We start from the raw sequence: 19,232 nt of genomic DNA on the forward strand, positions 1-19,232 counted from the left end.
AATCGCATCAGCCAATTGTACTGCAGATATTTTAAACGGGTGTTCACTATTTGCAATTGAGCTTTGGTGCATGCCTTCTCCCACTCCTCAGTGGAAATATTCTCCTGTCGGTCCTCTCTCCAGGACTCAAGCTTATTTATTGAGGATTCTGAAGATTCATCAACTAACTTATTATATAATTTGGAAATCAACCCCTTCCTCTGGCAGTCTTTCACCATTATTTCTTCTAGCATTGACAGGCTTGGAATGGACAAGGACTGATTCTTTGGAGTTCTAATAAAATCCCTCAGTTGTAGATATCTAAAAAATTGGTTACAAGCTAAGCCATGTTTGACCACAATTTCATCGAAAGACAACAGATATTTATCATTGGAGCTATAAAGATCTCCTATTTTTTTGTAGCCCTTGATCAGCCCAACTTTTACTCCCCACCCCACCCCACCCCCACCCCCCCACCCCACCTCCTCACCTCCTCCTGGGGGAAAGAGATCATTTCCCCATACTGGGCTAAATAATGAGAGTGAGTCCACTATTTTGCAATATTTCTTAACTTGTTGCCAGACACTAATCATATTTTAGCCATGGGATTCTTGGTGTTCTTTTAAGTTTCTTAAAGTTAGCTGAGTACATGTAAATGGGCAAAGGCAGCTTCAGTGTGTCACCTTCCATTTCTCTCCACAGTGGCACATTCTCCTCAGAGAAGCAGGCAAGATCATCCTGGGGGGCAAATTCTCGAATATGCCACATCAGTGTTCTCAGTTGCGCTGCCCAGTAGTACCAGAGTGGGTTTGGGCACTTGAGCCCGCCTCTATCATAGGGCAGGTACAGCAGTGACAGACGCAGCCTGGGGCGTCTATTGTTCCAGAGAAATCTGCTAAAAAGTGTTTTCAACTGAGAAAATAAATTGGTTGGTGGAGGCAGCGGTAAATTTTGGAATAAATACAAAAGTTTAGGAAGAACATTCATTTTGAGAGTGTTTATCCTCCCTATTAACGACATTGGTAAGGCAGCCCATCTATCTAAGGAATTTGAGATCACATGCACAAGTGGTCTATAGTTAGTTTCTACAATATTGTTCAGCTGTGGAAAGATTTCAATACCTAAATAAGAGAAGCTATTGATGACTTTAAATTGTGCAGTGACATCTGTTGGATTTTCCCTATCTGCATGGTTTAATAACATAATAGATGTTTTAGATTTATTAATCCTATAACCTGAAATTTTTCCAAACTCCCCAATCAAGTGTAACAGGGCTGGGATAGATTTGTTGATATTTTTGAGAAAAACTATTATGTCATCTGCGTACAAGGCTAAACAGTGTTCTGTCTGTCCTATGCCAATTCCAAAGATGCCATCATGTGCCCTCACTGCGATTGCAAGGGGTTCAATTGCCATAATAAACAATAGCGGAGACAAAGGGTCCCCTTGTCTACATCCCTGATTTATTTTGGATAGTTTTTGAAATATTACTGTTGGTCAAAATCTGTGCGTATGGGTCCTTATAGAGTAACCTTATCCAGTTACAGAAATTATCTCCCAACCCAAAACGTCCCAGAATCTCAAAACAGATAGGACCACTCCACCCTGTCAAATGCTTTTTCCATGTCGAGGGACAGTAAAGCAGTGTCTGGAGTCCCCTTTTGGTGGTAAAGAATGTTCAAAATCCTTCTGACATTATGAAAGCCTTGTCTGCCACGAATGAAGCCATTCTGGTCCTTCCCAATTATCTTAGTTATAATTACTTCAATTCTCTTTGCCAAAATCTTACAAAGTATTTTCAAATCTGCATTTCGTAGACTGATGGGTCTCCAGTTTTGGCATTTATTCATTGGTTTACCCGCCTTTGGGAGCAGAGTAATTAATGCTCCTCTCAGAGACGATGGCGAGGTACTGTTTCGGAAGGATTCTGTAAGCATTTCTAAAATTGGGGTCAGTAATTTATTTTTAAATTTTTTTAATATTTCGATTGGGAAGCCATCGGTCCGGGGGTTTTCCCTGCTTTAATACTGTCAATTGCAGCAGATAGTTCTTCTAGTGTAATATCTTTATCCAACTCAGTCCTAAAATTTTCTGTTATATTGGGTATATTTATATTATCTAGAAACCTCTGTAATTTTGAATTTTCATCAGTTATTTCTGAACTATAAAGACCCTCATAAAATTTTCTAAAGGATTCATTAATTTCTGTTGGATCTACCATGGTTTCTCCTTGATCACTCTGCAGTGAGGTGATGGCTCTTTCGCTCTGTAGTTGTTTCAGACGCCATGCAAGAACTTTCCCAGATTTTTCACCCTGATCGTAGAAGGACTGCTTGAGTGGCAGCAGACTGGCCGTTGCTTTTGATGCAGATAGTTTGTTGTATTGTGCTCTAAGCAGTAGTAACCTTTGGTGAGTTTCTGGTGACTTAGTTCGATAACACTCAATTTGTCACGCTCCTGTGCTTTGGCTCGTTAAGCTAATGAGGAGCGGCTGTGCTGGAACGCACAGCCGGTGCAAATCCCCAATCAAGCACAGCATAAATGCCTGGCTCTCCTCAGCTTTCATTGCTGGTTCATTACCATCCTTGACGCCACTCAACGCACCCCGCTACAGCCTGTACACCCTCACCATTTCCTGCACGTCGCTTCCCGGACTTCGTCTCCCCTCTGGTTCTCCGTCTCCGTCTACGTCCTCGCTCCTCGGACCCCGTCGCCCCCCAGGATGATCTTGCCTGCTTCCCAGCCAACGCCACACTCCCTCCTCCTGCTCTGACAGTTCAGTCCCTCTTCCGCCTTCCAACTCCCGGACTTTCAGTAAGCCACCTTCCCCATTGATTTAGTTTAATTTATGTTTAACTTACCTCGGCCTTCGGGTTGTTTGGCTTAGTTTAGTTTCTTCCCCCCCATTACTTCCCTCCTGCTTCAGTTGTTAAGAGTTTTCGGTTTATATATTTTTATTTGTATTAAATCATTATTAATTCACCCTCCGGTCTGTGCCTGCTGCTTGGGTTCAACTCTGATTCGTGACACAATTTCTATCTCCTTTATTTTAGTCTCTAGGTTTTTTGCTTTTTGAAAAGTCAATTTTGCTTTCGAGCTAGTGATGCAGATTATTTGGCCCCGAAGAAAGACCTTAAAGGCCTCCCATCTTATGCTTGCTGAGGTTTCTGTTGTATTCGTTTTGAAATATAAATTAATTTGTTCATCCAGAAAGGAGACAAAACTGGGATTGGCCAACCATTTTTGTTTGCAACGCCAAATCTTAGTATCTTTCACTAGTTTTGAGTCCTGATATATCAGAGAGTTTGGAGCGTGGTCTGAAATTATGATAACATCATAAAAGCATTCCTTGATTTTATACCTTAACTCTGCAGATGTTAAAAAAAATCAATTCCCGAATATGATTTATGCACACCCAAGTAACACGAAAAGCTTACATCATCCCGGTTTTCTTCTCTCCAGAGATCTATTAAGTTCAATTCTTTCATGAATTGTTGTATAACTGCCTGACTACGAATGTGAGATTCAGTTCCAGAGCTCCTATCCTTCGCCGCATCTAATGTGCAGTTAAAATCGCCTGCCACCACATATTAACCTGGGAGAGAGGACAAAATAAGGAATATATATTCTGAAAAAAGTTGGGATCATCAGTATTCGGTGCATAGATGTTCACCAAGATAATTTGCTCATTTAGTAATTTACCTTGCATGATAAGATATCATCCAAGTTTGTCTTTAATAACCTTGTTTACCTGAAGAGGTATTGCCTCGTGGACCAAAGTGTTGGCACCTCTGGATTGAGAGTTAAACAAAGCAGAAAAGAGACTGCCTCTCCATCTCCTCCTAATTTTTAGATCATCATTGCACATCAAATGTGTTTCCTGAAGGAACACAATATTGGACTGCATTGATTTTAACCTGTCTGTGACTTGTTTGACTTTCTTAAGTTTTCCTAACCCCCTGCAGTTCCATGAAGTCATTTTAATTTTTATCTCGCTGGACATTTTTGTAGTATGGACAGTAATACTCCCCAAACATTTTGAATCAACCAAAAACAGACGTGAGTAACACTAATGACAAACACTACACACGAACCCTCACCCAAATCCGGAACACTTAGCCTGAATACTTTCCCCATAAACTTCAAACTTCCAGGTAGACGTCCCAGGTGAACAAATCACTAAACAAGTAAAAACACGCAAAAAAACAACCAACTGTATTACACCAACCTTACACTCTTATGCCACCATACAACAACAAAACAACTCTTGCCGCAGAGAGGAGAAAAGAAGATATTTAAACGGTTATAATATTAACTGTTGCTAGAAACTCTGAGCTTGAACTTATTGTAATTAACAATATTTAACAGAGGTAGAATTTTTTTCATCAACATAGAATATGTGAGGCGACTCAAATTGTACTGTTATTTCCTCATCAGACGTTACCTTTACTTTATGAAGCCGTGGATCCCAGACTATTTCTCCACAGTTCAGTCCGTTCCCTCTTCTGACCCGATCTGTTTAATGAAGGCTTCCTGTTTGACATTTTTTTAATGACCTTTGGCCAGAGAATCTGTGCCCTCAAAGCATTTTTAGCACCAGCCCTACTGGAAATCAAAGATGGAGTATTTCGCCAATAGATCTTTAAAAAAATTCAGATGTATGACTTAAAATCTCTCTCTCTGGCCAAGTACAAAATATCAGTGTTACAGTTGAAAATAATGAACTAACAGTACTAAAACACTGACTGACTGATGGTGTCCATTGTGAGCCCATAAATCTCTGAGAATCCATCAGTAATAAGCAAATATCAATTAGTTTTGAATTCTCTCCAACTTGAGCAGAGCAGTCTGAACTGTTCAGCAGACACAATAGTGTACAAACTGTTTTTCTTTCCTCTGCTGATATTAAGGAATCGAGATTATAATCAGTTGATCAGCACAAATGACTTTAGTCACTTGTGATTCATTTTCTGTTTGCCAATCAACAAACATGCCAGATTAATATCAGACTGATTTGCACGTTGAATAAATAAATTAATCATTGACACACTTGCCTGTTTCTGTTGTCAGACTCAGAAATAGTGTAAAATTTCCTGAGAGCTCATAAATGCTGCTTTACCTGGCACTCATGACAAAGCTGTTGATAAAACTGTGGCTTAATGATATTTATAATGCCATGAAAAAGTATTTGCCCCCTTCTCAGATTTTACATTTTTTGAATATTTCCCCCACTTAGATGTTTAAGATCATCAAACAAATTGAAATATTAGACAAATATTAGATCCAAAGTAAACACAAAATGCACTTTTTAATGATGATTTAATATTTTATGGGAAAACAGCTATTTAGCCTACCTGAATGTAAAAAAGTAATTCCCCGCTTGCTAAATTATGAATTAGCTGTCACTAATCAAATTTTTTTCCGAAAACGAGTTCAATTTCACTGACCATTCCCAGGCCTGGTTATATCCAGACCTGTTCAATCAAGAAAACACATAAATAGAACCTGTCTGACAACATGAAGTCGTCCAAAAGATCTCAAAATGTTGCAACAAAATGCTGCGATCCAAAGAAATTGGCTTTGGATTGCAGCTTTAGGACTGCAGCAAACCACAGTGAAAGACATTTTCCACAAATGGAGAAAACACGCAACACTGGTGAACCTTCCCAGGAGTGGCCGGCCTACCAAAATTACCCCAAGAGCACAGCGATGACTCATTCTGGAGGTCCCCAAGAACCCAGGACAACATCTGAAGAACTGTAGGTCTCCCTTGCCTCAGATAAGGACAGTGTTCATGGCTCAACAATAAGGAAGATACTGGACAAAAATTTATCCATGGAAGTTCCAAGGTGTAAACCACTGCTGACTAAAAGAAACGTAAAGGCTCGTCTTACTTTTGAAAACACCTGAATGATCAGCAAGACTTTTGGGACTGACAAGACGGAAGTTGAACTTTTTTGAAGGTGTATGTTTTGTTACATCTGGCAGAAAAATCATACAGCATTTGAGAAAAAGGAAAAAAAAATGTCTGCCAACAGTCAAACATGGCGGTGATAGTGTGATAGTCTGGGGCTGCTTTGCTCTACTCCCATACCAGAAAATCCTGAAGGAGAATGTTCAGCCCTCGGTTTGTGACCTCAAGCTGAAGCGCACTTGGGTTCTGCAGAGGGGCAACGATCTGAAACACACCAGCGAGTCAACTTCTAAATGGCTTGAAAAAAGAGAAAATGAAGGTTTTGGAGTGGCCTAGTCAAACTTTGGGCTTGAATCTGATTGAAATACTGTGGCATGACATGAAAAGACTGTTCATGCTCAAAAACCTTCCAGTGTTGCTGAATTGACAACTGTAGAAAACGCTTGATTTCAGTTGTTGCTGCTGAGGGTTGCAATTACTTTTTCACACTGGGCCATGTAGCTTTTATATATATATATATATATATATATATATATATATATATATATATATATATACAAGGGCGTCAGTTTGTTTTTAAAAGTGGGGGGGATGGAGACCACAGCACTTTGAGAAAATGTCGAAGAACGGCGGCAAAATGCCACAAGCTGGGCTTGAACTCACAACCACCATACCCAAGGCAGAGGCTCAACCTGTTGAGCTATTGGTACATACAGGTAGAAGGGTCTGTGGGCCGCTATAGTACTAATTCTCTCGGGCCGAAATTTTGCCCCTGCATGCCTCTGGTCGGAGCTTCCACTTGGCACGGGCACAAATTTAGCATCTGCATGTTTTTTTCTAACCTCACGAAGGTGTGCTGCGTGTCTGTGCAACTCTCAGCGAGTGCGGATGGTGCGTTCAAGAGCGTCGGAATTTTCTATACTGCTGAAAATAACTGGGTTTACAACGGCTTACATGTGAAGAATTTGAATGTGTTGGAGACAAAATGACCCCTGACAAAAAGTGGGGGGGACACATCCCCACCGTCCCCCCCTAAACTGACGCCTCTGTATATATATATTCTTAATGAATAAAATCGTCATTTAAAAACTGCATTTTGTGTTTACTTAGGTTGTCTTTGCTGGACATTGACATTTGTTGGAGGATCTTAAACATTAAATCGGGGAAAGTATGCAAAAAATGAAATCAGAATTTGAGAATGGAGCAAATACTGTACATATTTTAAATTCTTCAAAATTCAGAAATAGTGTGAAATCTCCTCACAGCTCATCAATGCTGCTTTAACTGGCTCTCTTGTGACAAAGCTGCTGATAAAACTGTGACTTAATTATATTTACATGTTTTTTTAATGTCCAGAAAATGTGATTCAATGAACCAAAACAAAGGTGAATAAAAGCAGGAGGACACTGAGATTGGTTTTATTGACATTTAAAATGAATGCTGACATTCAGTCCTTCCATTTGCTACTGGAGGTGATGAAATTGTCTGTCGTCATCACTAGTAATGAGAATATTACAAAGGACTGCCCAGCTCTGTATCCTTTGTGACTGGACGGTTGTTCTGTACAATCAGAACCTTCCGTCTTGATAAACCTTATCAACGCAAATCCTTGAAGCTGTCTGGTAAAACCCAGAGTGAGCAAGCAAGCTCACAATGTTCTATGACTGATAATTCTTTACGATATATTCAGTCATCTTGTGATCTGAGTGGAGGTTTTGCATGAATTTCTTTTTTGCTTCTTCATATTTAACTTGAAGTATTCTATCTTGATATTTATCATGTCTTTATTGAATGCTTCAGTGACAATAACTCAGTTTTCCATAGGTGGTTTTGACACAGTCACAAAGCCTGTGTTAATTGGTGTGGTGATACTGATTACATATGTTGTAATTATTGTTGCCAATATGACGAATATCCTTTTAATTTTTTGTGACAAGAAATTACACAAACCAATGTATCTTCTGATCTGTAACCTTGCTGTTGTTGATATAGTTTACACCACAAGTGTCAGTCCAACAATGATCGGGGTTCTACTTGCTGGTGCTAAAACCATCTCCTTTGTGCCGTGCATAATTCAAATGATGGTTTTCCACGTAGGAGGGGTGATGGAGACGTTTGCTTTAGCAGTTATGGCATTTGATCGATTGATTGCTGTTAGTTGTCCTTTTCAGTATCAGAGTTATTTGACAAACACACGCATTGTTATCGTGACATGTTTTTTGTGGCTTGCTGCTCTAGTTTGTTTGTCCGTCATGCCTGTAACTGTGCTTTCCCTCACTCACTGCCGACCACGGCTGATTTACGCTTTCTGCGACTACGCTGCCGTATTGCGAACCACTTGTGGTGACCTTAATCACCATTTCAACGTTATTACTGTCATAGTATTTTTTATTTTGTTTTTCACCTTCACTTTAATTTGCCTGTCATACTTTGTGATTGTATTTTATGTCAAATTATCCTCAAATGTTGACAAAAAGAAAATGTGGAGCACTTGTTTAAGTCACTTGATTGTCGTAGTTTGCTATTACTGTCCTTTATTTATCCGTATTGTCTTGACCAGGATAGGTGTAGTACTGACTCCTGAGGAACGCCATGGTTTAATTATCATGTCTATCCTTGGTCCGTCTCTCGTAAATCCTTTTGTGTACTGTTGTAATACAAAAGAAATTAAATGTAAGATTTTTAAGATATTCAAAAATGTTGAATCATCTCAGTAGATTCTTGTGAACATTGAGTTCATTTGCTTATAATCCCTTTGTGGTCTAAGTATTATGTTAAAATGAGGAAATCTGTGCATCCGTTTTGTAAACTGTGGCCTTACCTGAAGGATTCAGGTTAGTGAGAGTCTGGACAATAAGATCGGTAAATTACTGAAATATTTTGCTGGGTAGAAATTTCAGAAACATGCGTGCAGCCTCGGTTACTCTAAATTTCAGCTTACACATGGTTTTGAATGAAGATTCATGTCTTTGATTGTTTGGCATTTTTATCTTAATGACTTTCACACAACTCTCTCCCCAAAAATAAATGAAATGCTAAGCAGTTTTTGGTTTTACTTTACAGTATTTTTCATCATTCTGTCAATCTGTAATTGCAGATGTAATGTCAATAAATTGCACAGATGGCTGCAACTGTAGTTGCTGTTGATACTTAAAATTTTGTAGATGTCTGATAAATTTTCACGCTATGCTTCACTAAAACAAAGCAAAAATTAAGATCCAGAACAAACAAATTTCTTTCAGTATCCAGGTACATTTATCCCTCTTATAGATGTCAGTTATCAAAACATCTTCATCAAAATACAATCATCACTGCAATGTCCTTGTACATGTAATATTGCTCTTTAGTAAAACAGACAGGTTTACTTCTACATATGATAGAACATTTTGCATTTTTTCATGAAAAATCTAGAGGATATAATCTGATAAATTTATTCTACCCAGAAGGTTCAGATTACATATCACACTTTGAGTTTACAGATGGAAAATTCTGCTTTCCCTGCAGCGGATTTGTGATTGTGTATTATACTATACTAGGCCAGCAATATTTTACCAATAAGACAATATTAACAGTGACTGATAATGTTTGAGGCACAGTAAGTGTAGTGAAGGCTCACATTAGTTTATAAGAGTTTAGATATAGTTTAGTTCATCGTTCATATAAGTTTCCCCTGCCCTTAATGGTGGAGTGTAGCAACCCCATTCCCATTTATTTGTTTATTACTTTCTTTGAATGTGTAGTATTCGAGAAGTCATTTGTCCTATGTTTTTATGATGTAATTGAATGTCGCTCGTGGTTCGGGCATGTTTTGAGGTGTTCTCGTTGCATTGTGGGACAGTTTTTGCTTGGTTGCATATGTATGGACATAACACGGAGCACAGAATAAGTGCAATGTTTCGTTTTGTGGACTGTGCTGCGTTTAATGCAGTCTGAAACCGTCGCTGAGTGGTGTGGATTCTTTGACAGATCTAGAAACAACATAGTACTCCTGGTGCGTGTTCACGAGGAGGACTGCTGCTGGCTAACTGGTAACGTTAGCTCCTATCGTCGGCTGCCGTTAACGAGAACGGAGGATTGCTGCAGGCTAACTGGTAGCATTAGCTCATATCGTCGGCCGTTGTCTACGAGGACCAAGGTAGTGGGCGACAGTCGGCGTTTCAGCAGACATCGTCACTGCTAGTGGATCGTCTTTCTTCGGGACAGCGGTGTCTCGCCTCTCCACTTCCTTCCGCCTCACCCGCGGACAGTCATCAGTACAGCGGCTATCGTAACTGTCATCATCGCCCCCTCTGCCTCCAGGACATTCATCACATCAAATGAGCTCCACCCGGCAATGGTATCGTTTAGTTAGTTAGATAATTCAGTCTAAGTTTAGTTAGTTAGGAATAAGTACATTTGATTTTTTATATTGCATTGTGTGTTTGTTCTGCTTATTCTTATATAAATAATTGTTATAAGTACATCCTGTCTCCCTCCCCTAGTTATTTAGTGGAGTGTTCACATTAAATCACAAGTACATAGAGTACGCCGGTGGCTATACACAACACCGTATTTGGGTTTAATTACTTTACAGTCCTTAGCTTCATTTAATTCATTTTCAGTAACCGTCAATACAATTTTTGGTCCTTCGAGCTGGATCAGGATTTAGTATAGCTACTATGACTAGTAGTGGGCACTCCAGGGGCAGAACAGACAAAACCCCAACATGCCCTAAGCGTACCCTGAACAGGCCCAGGTATCTAGATGAGTACGTCATTGGTCCCCTTCCCACTTATAGTCCAATGGGTCAACGCACCCACAGCACGGCCAGTCTAGCTTATCGTAGGATGAGCACCCGAGCTGACTTACCCATCAGCCACAGTGCAGATAATATAGCCAGACTGACATCAGCCATTCAGCCTCAGTCCAGACTGCTAGCTAGGTTCGACGTAATTGACCATTCAGATGACGACTACGTAGAAGACCAGGACCACAGCCAGTGTAGTGTAGTTCGACCCAGACCTGACAGCCCGGACTCAGACATTTCAGATGGGTCGAGGGGGAGCAAAGCCCGACTGCTCGACATCATCAGGTGTCAAGAGGAGGCCGCCCTGGAGAGGGAGCGCATGCAGGCGCAGGTTATGACCCAGCAGGCTGAGATCGTCCTGGAGATGGAACGGATACAATCCCAAGCTACATCACAGCAGACCCAGGCCGTGATACAGGCAATGCTACAACTAGCAAAACAGAATGACCAAACTGCAAAGGAGCTAGCGAAACAGAGTGACAGCACCATGAGACAGTCTATGCAGCTGATTGGCGAAGTCATTCAGAGTCTCACGCCGCACTCTTCAGCCCGTGAGGAGGACGTCACGGAGGCCTTCAGGGGAACATTCTCCAGATCACCAGAGTGAAGTGGAGTACGGCAGTGAGGAACATGAACTGGACCAGATTCCAGAGGAACCAGACGGAAACGGGCCGCTTAGCCGGTGCCTAGAGGGACTGGCAGTCGAGCAGCAGAAGTGGATGGCGCCCCCACTCTCAGATCACAACCTCGGCCCCTCAAACTCAGCCCATGCCCCCATCAACTTTACATCCCTCCGAGGGATCAGCAGCCTCCAGCCCCAACACCCCTCACAGTGGCCCCCCAGTGGTCAGGACCTACACAGGCTGACATCATGACACCCCCCCCCCCCCGAGTCGTCAACTCCCACCTAAGAACAACCAAGCCCCAATGATCCCCGCTTTACCTAACCACCAGCCTATGTTCCCGTATGTCGCCCCGCCTACTTTCCCCGACTTCAAGGTGGAAGATAGAGCCCAGTACCTGGAACTGCGTATGTGCTTCGACTCCCTTCTCGCTGACATCTGTGATGAGAGGTACAAATACGCCATCTTGCTGCAACATGTCAAAGGGCCCCATGATGATTTCAGCATTCGGCTGGTCTGACAAACCCTACTCAGAATCCATAGCAGCTCTAGATGACCGCTACAGCCGCCCCTGGGACTTCATCCTCACCAAGATCTCCATCATCGAGAAACTACCCCCAGTCCATGACAACCAAGCACTGGAGGACCTGTTCATTAAGGTGCAAAACCTCGTGGGGATGCTGAGGTGCCAGGGAGAGGAGGGATCCTACGAGCTCAACAGCAGCTCAAGTGTGAAGCGTATCCTGGAGAAGCCCCTCCCATTGAGACAGGAGAGGTTCAGACACCTGCAGAATCGACTCCACCCTAACAAACCAGAGTCCTACCTGACTGACCTTGCAACCTTGCTAAAGGATGAGGTCCGCAGTCTCAGCCTGGATACGCTCCTCCCAGGTTCTTCCCTAAGAGAGAAGAGGGACAACAAAGCAAAAGATCAAGGGAGAACCGCAACAATAATGCACACAGCCAGAGAGTGGAGAGATAATCCTACTGACGAACACCCTTCAACCTACCAGTGGGAGGTGCTACCTTTCGGGAAAACATGTAGCCCGTGCTGCCACATTCGCGCTACAGCGTCATGTCTCGCAAGACCCTGAGGCAACGGAAGAGGCTCGTCACAGTGTTGAACGGTGCTTCTACGTAGACAATTGTCTCCAAAGTGTCGCCACGGAAGGAGAAGCCAAGAGGCTGGTTATGGAGCTGAGGACCCTACTGATTAAGGGGGGTTTCGATTTACGCCAGTGGGCGAGTAGCAATCCTGCCATCCTTAGTCAGCTCCCTCCTGAGGCCAAGGCTACAAGCAGCGAGACCTGGGTGACGCAGGGTCCCGGGGAAGCACATGAGATGACCCTGGGCCTCATCTGGCACTTCAAAACGGGCACTCTGCACTATCGGAGCACCTCCATAGAGACACAACTGAATACCAGAAGAAGCATCTATCGCACCCTCGCCAGTCAGTGTGATCCGTTAGGGTACATCCTGCCCTTCACCACCAGAGCCAAGGTCTTGGTGCGGGAACTGTGGACGAAGGAGCAAGTCTGGGACGACCTTGTCCCTGGTGACCTTGCCCAGAAGTGGAGAGAATGGGAGGAGGAGCTTCCTATGCTTCACAAGATCACCCTCCCCAGTAGTTACTTCCCTCTAACAGTCGACATGGACAATAGCAAGATTGATCTGTATGTCTTCAGCGATGCCTCCGAGATTGCCTACGGGTCAGTAGCATACCTCAGAGTGACTGATGGAACTGGCAACGTTCATGTTGCCTTCATCTTGGCACTTTCCAGAGTTGCCCCCTGGAAACAACAGTCCATCCCCCGCCTAGAGCTCTGTGCAGCACTCGTCGGAGCCCAGCTGGCCAAGGTGGTAAGGGAAGAGCTTACTCTGTCACTATGTGAGACTGTGATGTGGTCAGACTCGATGACAGTGATCACTTGGCTCCAATCCCAATCCTGCAGATACAAGGTCTTCGTGGGAACATGGATTTCAGAAATCCAAGACCTGGTGGGTGTGAAGTGCTGGAGGTACGTTGATACAGGACGGAACCCGGAAGACATCATTACGAGAGGAGCAACTCTCTCTACCCTGTCGCAAACCTCAACAGCAATGGTCCGGACTTCCTCCGGCAGTCTGAAGAGGAATGGCCGAGCCAACCGGTTGTGATGGAGGTGCAAGATGAATCAGAACTGAAGCGACCCCTTTTCTGTGGACTAAGTCAGGCCCCGGCCGCTGAAGGTCCCGACTTGGATGACTGTCTCTCGTTGGAGGACCTGGAGCGGAAGATGTTTTTCTGGCATCACAAAGACCTCCCCGACACTACGAATCTTAATGCGGCTGACTATGCAGAAGCAGAGCTGCTTGTGTTGCGAAGAGCACAGCTGGATTCTTTCCCCGAGGATCAAGAGTGTCTGCAGAAGGGGAAGCCTGTCCCGTCTGATAGCAGACTACTGAAGCTCGCCCCGGAACTTGACTCTCAGGGTCTGATCAGAGTGGGAGGCAGACTGCGCCGGGCAACAGACCTGCCTGATGATGTGAAACATCCCGTTGTCTTAGGAGCCAAACACAGAATCACTGAGCTGATAATCCAGAAGTACGACAGAGCAGTGTTCCATGCAGGATCAGAGAGGGTCTTCGCGGAAATACGGCAAAGATGCTGGATTCTTCAGGGAAGAGAAGTGTTCCATCGATTCCAGAGAACCTGCGCTGTCAGAAGTGGAGAGCCCAACCTACTATACCCCAGATGGCAGACCTACCACCCTGTCGCCTCAAGGTAGGAGAGAAGGCATTCCACTCAGACAACTGAGACTCCTGACTTGATCCCTGACGTAGTTATTCGCCTTCATTTAGTTGCTAATTCCCATAGGGAATTAGGGGGTGGCTGTGGTGAAGGCTCACATTAGTTTATAAGAGTTTAAATATACACTGCTCAAAAAAATTAAAGGAACACTTTTTAATCTAAGCATTGCATCAAATCAGTCAAACATGTGGGATATTGATCTGGTCAAGTAAGTAAAAGAGGGTTTTTTTAGTCAGCTTCAGCTGCTTTGGTGTTCATGAAATTAACAACAGGTGCACTAGAGGGGTAAGAATGAGACACCCCTCAAAACAGGATTGGTTTTACACATGAAGGCCAGTGACATTTTATTCCCTTCTTGTGTTTTCTGACTGTTTTTCAACTGTTTTGCATTTGGCTAGGGTCACTGTCACTACTGGTAGCATGAGGCGATACCTGGACCCTACAGAGGTTGAAGAGGCAGTCCAACTCCTCCACAATGGCACATCAATACGTGCCATTACCAGAAGGTTTGCTTTGTTGTCCAGCACAGTCTCAAGAGCATGGAGGAAGTTCCAGGAGATAGGCAGTTACTCGAGGAGAGCTGGATAGTGCTGCAGAAGGTCCTCAACCCATCAGCAGGACAGCTATCTGCTCCTTTGTGCAAGGAGGACCAAGATGAGCACTGCCAGAGCCCTACAAAATGGCCTCCAGCAGGCCACTGGTGGGAATGTGTCTGATGAAACAGTCAGAAAGAGACTTCATGAGGAAGGTCTGAGGGTCCGATGTCCTCTAGTGGGTCCTGTGCTCACTGCCTGGCACTGTGGAGCTTGATTAGCATTTGCCATAGAACACAGGAACTGACAGGTCTGCCAATGGTGCCCTTTGCTTTTCACACATAAGAGCAGGCTCATCGTGAGCACACGTGACAGACATGGAAAGGTCTGGAGAAGCCATGGAGAATGTTATGCTGTCTGTAACATGGTTCAGCATGACAAGTTTGGTGTTGAGTCGGTGATGCTCTGAGGAGGCATATCCATGGAGGGACGCACAGACCTCTACATGCTAGACAATGGCACTCTGACTGCCATTAGGTATCAGGATGAAATCCTTGGATCCATTGTCAGACCCTACATTGGTGCAGTGGTCCTGGGTTCCTTGTGGTGCTCGACAATGCCTGGCCTCATGTGGCAAGAGGATGCAGGCACTTCCTGGAGGATGAAGGAATTGACAGAATTGACTGGTCCCAACACTCAACTGACCTAAATCCAATAGAACGCCTTTGGAACATTATGTTTTGTTCCCTACGACACCACCAGGTTGCTCCTCAGACTGTCCAGAAGCTCAGTGATGCCCTGGTTCAGATCTGGGAGGATATACCCCAGGACACCATCCATCGTCTCCTTCGGACCTTGTCCCGATATTGTCAGGCTGCATACAAGCACATGAAGGTCATGCAAACTACTGAGTACCATTTTGAGTTGCGGCGAACGAATTTCAGAAAATGGACCAGTCTGCCACATCAGTTTTTCACTTTGATTTTGGAATGTCTTGAATTTAGCCCTCCTGGGGGTTGATCATTTTCATTTCCATCAAACAATGTGGCATCTTTTCATTCCTAACACATTAACCAGTCCATATCATTGTAAATATCCAGCTGTTTTTTTCCCCGCATTGAAATAAGATGTGTTTTCAAAGCGTTCCTTTAATTTTTTTGAGCAGTGTAGTTTAGTTCATAGTTCATATAAGTTTCCCCTGCCTTCCCCTGGAGTGTAGCAACCCCATTCCCATTTATTTGTTAATGACTTTCTTTGAATGTGTAGTATTCGAGAAGTCATTTGTCCTATGTTTTTATGATGTAATTGAATGTCGCTCGTGGTTCGGGCATGTTTTGAGGCGTTCTCGTTGCATTGTGGGACAGTTTTTGCTTGGTTGCATATGTATGGACATAACACGGAGCACAGAATAAGTGCAATGTTTCGTTTTGTGGACTGTGCTTTGTTTAATGCAGTCTGAAACCGTCGCTGAGTGGTGTGGATTCTTTGACAGATCTTGAAACAACGTAGTGCACCTGGTGCGCATTCACGAGGAGGACTGCTGCTGGCTAACTGGTAACGTTAGCTCCTATCGTTGGCTGCCGTTAATGAGAACGGAGAACTGCTGCAGGCTAACTGGTAGTGTTAGCTCATATCGTCGGCCGTTGTCTACGAGGACCAAGGCAGCGGGTGACAGTTGGTCTTTCGGCGGACATCGTCACTGCTAGTGGATCGTCTTTCTTCGGGACAGCGACGCATCGCCTCTCCGCTTCCTTCCACCTCACCCGCATCAGTCATCAGTGCAGCGGCTATCGTAACTGTCGTCATCGCCCCCTCTGCCTCCAGGACATTCATCACATCAAATGAGCTCCACCCGGCCTCAGCGGTATTGTTTAGTTAGATAATACAGTCTAAGTTTAGTTAGTTAGGAATGAGTACATTTGATTTTTTTATATTGCATTGTGTGTTTGTTCTACTTATTCTTATATAAATAATTGTTATAAGTACATCCTGTCTCCCTCCCCTAGTTATTTAGTGGAGTGTTCACATTAAATCACAAGTACATAGGGTACGCCGGTGGCTATACACAACACCGTATTTGGGTTTAATTACTTTACAGTCCTTAGCTTCATTTAATTCATTTTCAGTAACCGTCAATACAGTAAGGAAGACGATATGCCCCAGTAGCCAACATTAAAGCTCCTGCCATAGCAACAATCCACACAGCGGCCCTGAGAATGTGGACAGTGGATTTTGTAAGAAAATTTGGAAATTTGAGAGGATGGCAGATCACCAAAAATCACTCAAAAGCCATTTGGAAGATAACATTTGATTTCACTGTAATGTTATACGCAAAAAATAACAAATACAGTAAGAACAATACAAATGATTCAAGTACTCTGAACCAAACTCCGGGAATCCAGTGAGGAAGAATTCTGTCACAATGCTGCTATTTCCTTTCGGCATGATGAAGAAGTTTCTTTGAAACAATAGAAAAGATTCTGCACATTGAATGAACTTTAGTTTCATCTCAAGCATTTGAATGATATACGTACTTCTGTTATCTGTTGAGCGATTACTTATTTTTGCAGTTTAAATAAGCTCATAGTCAATAATTTATCGATATTGATGTCTGTATTATTTTTTTGGAATTGTTATTCTGTACATTAATCTTTGAACAGCCTTCTGGTCTATTTTACTTTCCATTTGTGTATAAGACAAATGAACCTTAAAATTCTTGAATGAAACCTAATATTGTACATAAAATAAATCACAGCTTTCCTTTTTTTTTCTACAATGGATGGGTTCTAATTGACAGTAATTAATAATATTAGTCAGTTGGGGAATACTTGAAATGCTTTGCAAACAAGAAACACACACCACATGATGGTTCATTGGGACAACCAGTTTTTTAACAATGCTAATGGGTTATAAATCCCACAAGAGTAAACAGCTGAACTTCAGCAAAACCCCAACGTGAACCTCAATTAATACTGAGGAAGAAACGTTAATATCTCTGGTGTCTAATAACGGTCCCCCATCACACAGCAAGTGTTTAATGTGAGTGGATTTTTCACAGCTTAACTGTGAAGCCTGTTCATTTCCTGGAAAATGTCTGCCTGTAGTTTTTGTTGTTACTCCAGTTATTTGTAGGAACTTTAGTTTTAGTGAAAGTGATGTGAGTTCAAAGGTAGTTGAATAATCATTATATGCTCTCGGAGAATGATGCTGACAGTGTGAAGGAGAAGAAGCAAAAGATGCAACAGCGGGTCACCTTGAACTCTTCTAAAAGCATTTAGGACAAATTTAAAGAACAACCTTTTTTCTCAGTGAACAAGTCTTGGCTGGCAAATGGACAACAACTACTCTCATAATTAAAAATTGAAATCAAACCAAACTGGTATCCAGTGTTTCACCCGCACTGTACATGGCCAACATTTAGATCATGGCTTAAGGTCCTACAAGGCTGTGAAGAAGCCCCTGATCAATGAGAGACAGAGGTTAGTCCGGCGTGGTTGGACCCAAGCACACAAAACCCAGACAGCCAGGAATTGGAAGAAGATTCTGCAGTCAGATGAGTCCAGTTTCCAGTTTTATCTTCCTCCTGCTAATGTGAGGGTATGCAGAAAGCCAGGTGAAGCATTATCTCCAGCATGGACAGTACTTACTGTCAAGCATGGTGGAGGCAGCATCATGGTTTGGGAATACATGAGTGCTGCTGGTGTTGGTCAGCACACTGTGTGATGGCACACTGAACTCTGCCAAGTATTGTGTCATTCATAAACATCTTTCCTCCCTCATGTATGTTCATAGTGGTTACTTCAGCACTCCCTTCTGGTGATGCACACTTACTTTATCTGTCAAATGGCTTTGACATGCAATATTTTTCTCATGTATCACTGATGGCGTAATTTTCAGTTTGTTTGACCCTATTGTAATGACCTTTGACCAGAGAATCTGTGCCCTCAAAGCGATTTTAGCATTAGCCACTACTGGAAATTATCTATCTATCTAAATTATGGAAAGTATCTAGCCAATTGTTTTTAAAAATTTGTTTTCAGATGGATGACTTGATATGTCTCTCTGTCCAAGTACAAGTAACAGTATTAGAGTAGTAATTAATGAATAAACAGCACTAACACACTGACTGACTGATGGTGTCCACTGTGTACCTATAAATCTTTGAGAATCCATCAGTAATCAGCAAATATCATTTAGTTTCTATATTTCTTGAACGTGAGCAAAGCAGTCTCTACTGTCTGAACTGTTCAGCAGACACAATAGTGTACGAAATGTTTTTCTTCCCCTGCTGATATTAAGGAATCAAGATGATAGTCAGTTGATCAGCACAAATAACTTTTGTCAATTGTGATTCCTTTTCCATTTGCCAATCAACAAACATGTCAGATTAATTTCTGACTGATTTGTCTGTTGAATAAATCAGTTCATCATTGACACACTTCCCTGTTTCTTTGTGCACAGATTTTACATAAGTTCAATGAAAGTCCTGTAATTACAGTGACTGAAGTATTTGTTTATATACATTAAGTTTTGTAGATATAATTTATTTTTTCTCAGTATACTTAAAAACAAATTAAACATAATGATACAGAACACAGACAGTTTT

General features: G+C 42.6%; 1 protein-coding gene across 1 annotated transcript; it reads left to right on the forward strand.

The window, feature by feature from the left end:
- The first annotated feature begins 7,671 nt into the window (after nucleotides 1-7,671).
- LOC127536789 (olfactory receptor 52K1-like) lies at nucleotides 7,672-8,610 on the forward strand. The gene has a single exon (XM_051958047.1). The coding sequence runs from the start codon at nucleotides 7,672-7,674 to the stop codon at nucleotides 8,608-8,610; it is 939 nt and encodes a 312-aa protein (XP_051814007.1).
- Nucleotides 8,611-19,232: the final 10,622 nt, after the last annotated feature.

This window comes from Acanthochromis polyacanthus, chromosome 13 (genome assembly GCF_021347895.1).
Source record: "Acanthochromis polyacanthus isolate Apoly-LR-REF ecotype Palm Island chromosome 13, KAUST_Apoly_ChrSc, whole genome shotgun sequence".
NCBI classification, from domain to species: Eukaryota; Metazoa; Chordata; class Actinopteri; family Pomacentridae; genus Acanthochromis; species Acanthochromis polyacanthus.